At 43.9% G+C, this 9,708-nt stretch overlaps 1 protein-coding gene across 1 annotated transcript in view; it reads right to left on the minus strand.

Annotated features, from left to right (window-relative positions):
• ZNF536 (zinc finger protein 536) overlaps nt 1-9,708 on the minus strand; it is a 294,926-nt gene that overhangs the window by 70,803 nt on the left and 214,415 nt on the right. Inside the window, exon 4 of the mRNA XM_023726956.1 lies at nt 3,869-3,908. Within this exon, the coding sequence (XP_023582724.1) occupies nt 3,895-3,908 (14 nt within the window). The 3' untranslated portion in view covers nt 3,869-3,894. The remainder of the gene's footprint in view (nt 1-3,868; nt 3,909-9,708) is intronic.

Here is a 9,708-nt window from a genome sequence, read left to right on the forward strand (position 1 = left end):
AGGCTGGACCTCGACCCTCTGCTGCCGGCTGACAGGCCCTGCGACAGCCTCAGCACCAGGCTCTTGGTGGTATGTAGGTCGAGCGACCCGTGGGTTGACGGGCAGGATTTGGCCTTTTGATTTGGTGTGGAATTTACAACCGGAGAGGTGTGTTTCAGCACGAGGATCTGGGCTGTGTGTTCTGGAAAAGGAAATGAGGTCAAGCTGAGGGGAGAGTACGTCTGAGGAGGCTTCCATGTGCATGTGGTGGGGTGGCTCGGGGCCGTGGCATGGACCCCTCCCTCTGGCCCACCCCCTTGATGGGGTACCTGCTGGTAGGGTATGAGCATCCAAAGCCAGTGGTGTGCACTTCCAGGGATGGCCCTTTAGTCTGTGTCCCGGGAACAGCAACCTAAAAGGAAGTAAATTCCATGGGGATGAGCCCGCATTACAGCCTGAAGGCAAAGCACCACAGGGGGAGAGATATAAACCCATCACACACCCGGAAATCCAGCAACAGTGCCCGGAATGACAGTGAAGGAGACTTTCCAAGCGGAAGCTACTTTCAGATGAAAGATGGTTAAAATGACACATGGGAAACTTTACAACTCCCTAAAAAGCACAGCGGGATCCAAGTTCCTCTAGTGCTGCTTCTCAGGGAGGCCCGGACTGGAACAGCTGATGGCGTGCAAACCCCCCTCACTACCGAAGGGTCAGCACGCCCGCCCTGGATTGAAAGTTGGTGATGCTACCCATCCCTCAGAAAGGAAAGACTGACTCCTGAATTTAGGACTCGGCAAGGTGGTGTTGGACTGGGTTTAAAATGCTTTTTACTTGAAATGTAAGGAAGCACAGAGCAGGGTTTATTGGAATAAGAGGTGACAACTGCTAAAGAAAATGAAACATAAACTATTTGCCTTGGTGTCCATAAAGGGAAGCTAAGAGCAGATATCAGTAGCAGACAAGCCTTTCCCTAGGAGAGGGAAGTATTTCCGAGGGAGCTCAGCATCACGGCAGAACAGGTGAGGAAGGAATTAGAGTGTCTGAAGACTGAAAACTCCAGGAGCAGATGGGAACCATCTTAGAATTTTTGCAAGAGGAGCCAAGGAAACAGGGAAGGATGTGCAAATACCTTTTTCAAAATATCCTGGGAAAGCAAAGAACCACCACTGGTGGACGAGGGCCCTTACACAACACCTATATTTAATAACGACTCTGAGGGAGATCAAGGGAATTAAACACCAGTAAGCTCGACTTGAGCAGTGGGGGAGATATTGAAAACACTAATCAGGGACAAAATAGGGAAAGTTATGATTTAATTAAAGATATTCAGCATGGATTCACAAAAGGGAGATCATACGTAACAAAACTAATAGAATATTTTGAAAAAGTAACAAAAAGGAATTGGAGAGGGAAACCAGGGGTGTAATCTACTGGGACTTTAAGAAAGCTTTCGATGCACTGCCTCACAAAAGACTAATCTCCAGCGGTGGGGAGTGGGGGGGCGGGGAGTGTGGTGGGGGCGGAGGATGAATGAAGAATTGTCTGGACGCAGGGTACTTGTGAGCATTACCACGGAGAGATTAGGATAGAGTGAGGAGGCTGACTGCTGGAATTTTCTGAGACCTGAATTTTGTTTAATTAATTTTTTTAAACACAGTGCATCAGTAGCCTTGCAAAGAAAATGTACCCAAATGGGATGAAATTCTCCTACAGGGGCAATATCAGAGGGCAGGTGCCAGTTAATGCCACAAGGACAATAAATTTGGGAGGATTTATTGGAATGTGAAGAACGAGTGACTGTTTCAAAAATGCAGTGAAGTCATTTGTGACCAAAAGGGAGGAGCGCTCAGTAATTGCTATCTGAATAATTACTACAAAGAAAGATAGAGACCCTGATCACACGGGGCCAAAGGTCTGTGATCGGAGCAGCACAAGCTCAACAGCAGCACCCACTGACGGCACAAACGTACATTCACACACGCACACTGACACTTTCCCACACAAGCGTGCACACACCCACACTCACAGATTCACACATCACATAGGAACGCTCATAAACACACCGTGACACCTTACAAACATGCGTGTGTCCTTACCTCACGTGGACACACGCACACCTTTATAAACACGCCTTCGCACGTGGGTGCTCATAGATGTGTGTCCACACACTCATGAACATGGCACACATAGCCCCGGAGACTGCTCCACAACGCATAAGTGGAAATGACAGGTGCGAAAGGCAGGCGAATACACTATCTCCCACCAGGAAATATTGGGAGGCACATCAGAAAAAGCGGGGGGGTGCCCTTGGTCACATTACGGTAAGAATAGATGCCACAGGAACGCAAGGAGGAGAGGCAGAGGGGCAGAGGACCAGGGAGACACAAAAAGACCTTTGTTACTGCACGTTAGACCAGATCTGAATACCTCCTCTAACAAATAGTGAGGGACACAGGGTGATAATGGCGAAAATCCCCGAAGGGGTCCAGCTGGCACACAGGGTCAGAACTGCAGACAAACTCAGGAGCCTGAAGAAGATGGTGATCGGATCTGGGACCTGCTGTGGTCAGGGCGTCCACCTAACGTTGACCCAGGGGACGGCCAGGCTGGGAGAAGGTATGAGGAGCTCTCCAAAAATGCAGACTTGTACTCACCAAACCAACACTTCTTCACTCTTGAGAGCACACGAGTGATGGTTAGGGCCAGAGCAATGACACCGAGGATGTCACGTGTGTATTTAGGGGAAGTTCTCTGCAGTAGGTGGTCACGTTATCTAAGCGGACACAGCCACGGACATCCAAGTCTCAGCTATGTGGCCAGCTCTAAAATCCTCTCCCGGCTTACAGAGTTCCGACGAGCAAACGGAGAGGAGGCTCGAACTAGGAATAGTAGAATAATCTGAACCTCATTTACCCTTTACATCATTCATTAATATTAAAATGTGACTTGGCTAGCATCCATATTTAAAAGGTCATTTAAGATGAAAAGTTGCAAAATGAAGGATCCGTGTCTTCTTCATTAACAAGAAGGGAATATCGCCGTAAACGGTCATCTCTTGCAGCGCAAAGAGGCCAAAACCCTCACTCAAAACTCACATTTAAAAAGAAATGTTCATTGTATTCTCTCTTTTAAAAAATTTTCTTTAACCCTGAAGATGTACATCTGTTAAATCCAATAGTTATAAACGAATACCCAGAGACTGCAAAATAGGGGTGAAAGAAGGAAAAAGGAAGTGGGGCCAGCGAGCATAGCACATCAGAATGCACCCCGCTGGGCCCGGCAGCAAGACCCCTCTCCCGATATTTCACAGAGGTAACTGAAGAGGACACGCACCTTTGTCCAGATAAAGGTAAAATGCAGGGCTCACTCTGGTACCTGAGGCCCCAGTGCCGCTGTATATGTCCCTTCCTGCAGCTCCCATCACCACGTGGATGACTTTGACACACTTGTTTATTTTAAGGAAAAAGTCATGTAACAAAGACCAAAAAAAATACTTGTCTTTAAATTTGCTCCATTAGATCACCTCCTTTCAATTGTTCATTCAGATCGAATGAGGGAGTTTCTACTTTGTCTTCTAAATCAAAGCAAACCTTTCCATTACCCAAGAGCCTACGCTAGCCTGGCCTAAGACAGCATCCAGTAAGGGAGCCGGCTTTAAAGGGCACAAGGAGTTCATTTCGGGGAGCTTTCAGCCCTGCACAGTCCCCATCTTCCACCCTAAAGCGACCCCCAAAAAACATAGACTCTAAGTGGAAATTCGCCTCCCACCTCCACATCTGTTTTTCTTCAAAGCTTCCCATCCTTCCAGAAATTCTGGTGCTGTCACTGCCAGCAACTCAGAGTAGAATAAGGCTTTTATGAAGGAAAACAAAGGGTTAAAAAGTACCTGTCTGGAATACCTCTTGCAATCAGTCATTGAGAATCGTCTGTCAGTAAGACAAAATTAGTTACTATATGTAAAACGAAGAAATCGATGCAAATTAACTACTGTATAAATGGTATAAAAGGTAAGGACAACTTGACTGTGAAATAATCACAGATACTCATGTGCATCCTCAGCAAGACCCCGCAGAGACCCAGGCTCAAGCAACTTCTTCCAAATCACCTCAAAGTCAAGTTTCTCCAACTTTGACACCTTCCGATTAGGTATAGAAGTTTGGGAGATCCCCCAGAAAGTACAGTAACTTGCAAAGTTCAGTGATATTTTAGCAGAGTTTTCAGCTTCCAAGGACACAATCTCTGTTGAAAGGTTAGATTTGTGAACCCAGCAGGAGAAAAAGCATTCTCAACCATGGAGCCCCCCAAAACTTGGGAAATCATCATGCTCCCCAGTACAAAGCCAGTTTTATTTATGAAATCAGATCAGCCATTATAAATACTTTAAACATGGTTGCGATTTAAGACGTGACTTTTGTGCTTTGTTGACTTTCTAAGACCCAGCTCCATGACTTTTTGGTGTTAACATAAAAGGATAAAGGAAAAACCCAATGCTGTGAATTTAAATTTTTTGGATTGAGGCTATTGGGAGTCACAGGCCTTCACCCCAGCCCCTTTCACATAGGTGCTCAAGACAAAGAGGCTCAGGTCTAGCTGATATGTGATCTACCACACAAAGACTCAGAGATGGCATTTACCTACTCATCCATCTCACCCTTGGACAAAGCACTTTGCATCATCTTCTCAAACCTGGCTCGAATATTTTGCAGCACAAAGTTCTCTCCTTTCTCAGCAGGATCTAATCTGTTAAATGGGTTGGAGGACCCTAAGGAGGCAGTTCTGATGATCAAAGATTCCTTCTGAAATTTCAGCCTCACCGAGGGTCGCCCAGCTGTCTGTTCTGTAACTGGAGCTCAAGGCTCTGGTGCTTTGAGTTTTCTCCATTTGCCCTGACCGTCTAACCACCCAACACATTTCAGGCTCCTCTTCTCTCCTCCTAGTTTCTGATCCTAGCAGTGGCTCCATCCTTGGGACTTCACCTAGACGGCAAATGCCCTCACCTGTTGGCCAGAGGTAGAAGACAGGCTGTCAGCCCTCAGGGGAGGATTGAATAGAAGGACTTTTTTCCACCAAGACCCCCAAACTCCATGGCAGAAAGGGACCCCATGTGTCCTCCAAATGTACTTAGCAAAAACAAATCTACAAAAATCTGAACTTGTAAAATTAAGGAGTTTGAGGATTACTTAGGAAAGGACAATTTGCATTGCAAACGAACTGTCTGATTTACAGAGTCACCGAGGGGATCCTTACGTGAGTCAATCTAAAATAGGATTCAGCTCACAGTGCATCTAAAATAGGATTCACTTGCCAAAATTCGATATACACACCATATCAGCAACATTCTCCATCAATACAGTAATGGCAGACAGTGAGGTACTCCACCAAACTTTTTTTTTTCCTTCCTTCTAACAAAGTTTTCCTGCGAGTGTGTCAGCACTTGTACCATATTCGCCTTCCTCTGGATGGTAATGCAAGCTCAGCCTTCGGTGGTGAGGTCCTTTCCATTCACAGCCCTGCTCTAAAACACCTTCACAGACTGGATCCACTTCTCTGGTGGCTCTCCAGGGTCTTGCAACCTTCAGGCAAGTGTTGGGTCTTAGCCAAGAGAAGCTGCCCAATTCCTGCCTGGTACTATAGGTGGGAAGTGACTGCCCACCTGAAGGATAAATTCAAAGTTTAAATTTCAGTGAAGGAGAATATCGATATTCCATCTCTTTGATGCAGTAGCTCCATTTCTGATAATCCGTTCTGGAAAAATAACCTAAAGTATGAGGTATGGAGAACTGAGGGCAGCTATCTTCAAGTTCAAAGACATTCCCTGCATTACATTTATAATAGTAAAAAATTGGAGGGCATCATACTTGGTAAAGTAGAGGGTCAGTGGAAAAGAGGAAGACCCTCAACAAGATGGATCGACACAGTGGCTGCAACAATGGGCTCAAGCATAACAAGATTGTGAGGATGGCACAGAAGCAGGCTGTGCTTTTCTGTTGTACAGAGGGTCGCTATGAGTTGGAATCAACTCGACAGCACCTAACAACAACAACAGCAACAAATTGGAAACAACCTAATTATTCAACAATAGTCACAAACAGGATATTTTATTATCGCCATAAATTTATGTATAAAGACTTTTTAATAACATGAGAAAAATCTCACATTATGTGATACACACACATTACATACAAAATCATATTTATGGTGGGATTACAAATACATAAAAGATAGGCACAGGAAAACAAACCCAAAAGGAAATAACCCAGAACAGTGGTGGTCTTCATGTAGTCAGAAATGGCTGCAAGTTTCTTTGCCAATGTTTTTAATAATCAGAAAAGAAAAAAAGTAAAATTAATTTTTATATCAAGAAAACACAATTAAGTGAATTTCTTTTCAAAAAGAAAAATATATTGAGCTAAAAGTAGCAAATTAAAAGTAAGTTGCCATTAACTTAGATTTTTATGGCTACAGAGCAAAAATCCTGTTAATGTCAAAGATTTTGGCTCTCTAGCACGTAACATTATTTATTTAAATATCGTGTGCTTAAAATACAAGTTATCAGGAGGGACTAGTCCCTGGAGAAAGACATCAAGCTTGGTAAAGTAGAGGGTCAGTGAAAAAGAGGAAGACCCTCAACGAGATGGACTGACACAGTAGCTGCAACAATGGGCTCAAGCATAACAACAATTGTGAGCATGGTGCAGGACCAGGCAGTGTTTCGTTCTGTTGTACCTAGGGTCGCTATGAGTCAGAACCAACCTGATGAAACCAGACAACCACAGCAAGTTTGAGTAGGTCTCAGCAGCTGATTGATAGATAACTGAGCTAGACTAAGCTGGAACTAAAGCCACAAGGCTCCCTGATAGAGCCCTGGTACCTGACTCGCATCAATACAAGATGTACCCCAGGAATGGGCGCTCCTCAACTGTAGGGCTGTGAATGGCATCACACTACCTCTTGCTCTCAGCCTAGTACAGGATCTGGCTTAAAGCAATACCTCAATAAAAGCTGGGTTAAGGAATGAGAGTCCTCTGAGTGTGCCCCTGCTGTCTGTGAACTCTAAGGTTGCCCAAAGTAGCAACCACCTCTGCTATTTCCCTGTGTTCCCACATGGAGGGCCTCCACGCTGGGATGCTCAAGATCTACTAACCACACCAGGTCAGCAAACCCCCCTACCACCTCCGCACTGGGAGGAATGTGCAGTGGGAAGCCCTTGGGCTGCGAACAAAGATAGACTGGGTTTGAATCTTGGCCCTGATGCTTACTAGGCATAATCTCATTATGCCTTATTTTGCCAGTCCTTAGAACTGGGGAAATAGTCTTATTCCCCAGGGGTTTTGGTATGCTGAATCAGAGGGAAAGAAATACATCTTCTTTCAAAGGCTGAAACAGCATTCATTGCCAAACAGGAAAAACCAATCTGGTTTCAGTTAATTAAGAAGATGCTTTTCTACTTCCACTTCTGGCTATGGCAAAATGGCTTGTATCCAATCAACCATCCTATTGAGAACAATCAGAAAAGCTGCATTAAAGAAAGAAAAAAAAAAAAGTGTGAGTGTGTGTCTGTAAATTATTTTAAGGCATAAGAGAGTTACCAAAGAGGCCAGGACTTGAGGACCGAAATCCTAAAAACAAGGAAGCACAGAGAAGTGAGCCTGTTTGGGGCACCTACTGAGGCAGTCATGAATTTACAAGTGGCAGCTGAGAGGCTCAGAAGCTAAGCAGAACGTTCAGCAGCCTCAGGGACCAAGGAGTCAAACATCAGAATTTAGAGTCTGGCAGGTTAGAAGATCCCTGGTGAAGACCCCTTACTTTTGGCTGTTACCTGTTAAGGGTACACTTAGGATTAAGAACAAATAGAAAATAAACTAAATCTTGAAAAGACTCTAATCTGCTCATTTCTTGATTGCCCTAAGGTGACCTGTCCCAAGCCTAATGGCTTACTGGAAACAAAAGTAAACCCTCCCTAGAGAAATGTAACATCACCTAGAGCTGTGCTATCCAAGATGGTAGCCACCAGCCACTCGGTACATGTGGTTACTAAGCACTTGAATTGTGACTTTGTCTGAACTGAGATGTTTTGTAAGTGTAAAATACTCATTAGATGTTAAAGACTTAGTACAAAAAAAGAATGTAAAATACCTCATTAATATCTTTTTTATATTGGTTACATGTTGGAATGATAATATTTTGTACACATTAGGTTAAATGAAATAGTTTATTAAAATTCATTTGCCTGCTTATTTGTACTTTTTTAATGTGTCTAACAGAAAAATTAATAATTAAATATATGATTCACATATATTTTTATTTGCCAGTGCTGATGTACAGCCTAAAATTACCTCCAAATTTTTTATTCACAATGTCTGACATTCAATAAAAAATTACCAGATACACCAGGAAATAAGCCCAAATAATAAAAATCAAGACTGAAAATAAAAAAAAAGGACAAATAGAAACAGATCACAGAAGATCCAGATATTGAGTTATAGAGTTATCAGACAGGTATTTTAAAATAACTGTAACTAATATGTCACTCTGAGGATAAGGTAAGTCTGATCCAAGCCACCTCATATGCACGCGAAAGCTGCACAATGAATAAGGAAGACCGAAGAAGAATTGATGCCTTTGAATTAGGTGTTGGTAAATAATATTGAATATACTGTGGACTGCCAGAAGAATGAACTAGTCTGTCTTGGAAGAAGTACAGCCAGAATGTTCCTTGGAAAGCGAGGATGGTGAGACTTCGTCTCACATACTTTGGACATGTTATCAGGAGGGACCAGTCCCTGGAGAAGGGCATCACACTTGGTAAAGTAGAAGGTCAGTGAAAAAGAGGAAGACCCTCAAGGAAATGGACTGACACAGTGGCTGCAACAATGGATGTGAGGACGGTGCAGGACCGGGCAGTGTTCGTTCTGTTGTACATAGGGGTCACCATGAGTCGGAACTGACTCAACGGTACCTAACAACAACAATAACAACAAAGTGTTTAAGAAAATACATGACAACATAAAGAATTTAGGTAGAAAAGTGTGATCTATAAAAGAAAAACAAGACGAAATTTTTTTTATAACTGTAAATGTAATGTCTGAAATTAAGAACCACATAGTTCCGACGCGCCTGAAGAATTAGTTAACTGGAAGATGATGCCATCCGCTAAGTATACCAATGTTCCCTGTTCTTGACGCTAAAGATATGTGAAGTGTGCACTGATGCTAGCCTGGCCCATGGCTACCATTCAATTCTACCTGACAGACACTTCCCAGAGAGTCAGAGACCCGACCGGTATCAGATTCTAAGATTCTAGAGGTAATCATGACAGATGCAGGAGGCAAATGCTAAAAAAGAGCAAAGGTTAGGGTTAGGGTCCAGGCATTAGGAAGGACCAGCCATACTGGTCAGGGCTTTCTGGCCTTCCATCAAGTTTGACCTTAGCATTCCCCAGACATCAGCAGCAGTGCCAACACAAGATCCCTGTGTCTGGTGCAAAGTTAGCTGACACAGATTGAAACACTCAGGGAAGAGCCTACAGGGCTTGCATAGGGCTACTTCTGGGTGGTCAGCGAGGGAGCCACAAGGATGTTTATGCTGTGATGTGATGGCCTAAACATCCAGCAGAAGACTGAGAGACAGAGCAAAGAGTCTAGCTATTTTGTCTACACAACACTGGCCTTGCACAAAACCCTTGGAAATAGCTCACTGTCTTTGTTTTGCCCTCCCCGTAAAAAA

Source organism: Trichechus manatus, unplaced genomic scaffold (genome assembly GCF_000243295.1).
Source record: "Trichechus manatus latirostris isolate Lorelei unplaced genomic scaffold, TriManLat1.0 scaffold00014, whole genome shotgun sequence".
Lineage (NCBI taxonomy): Eukaryota > Metazoa > Chordata > Mammalia > Sirenia > Trichechidae > Trichechus > Trichechus manatus.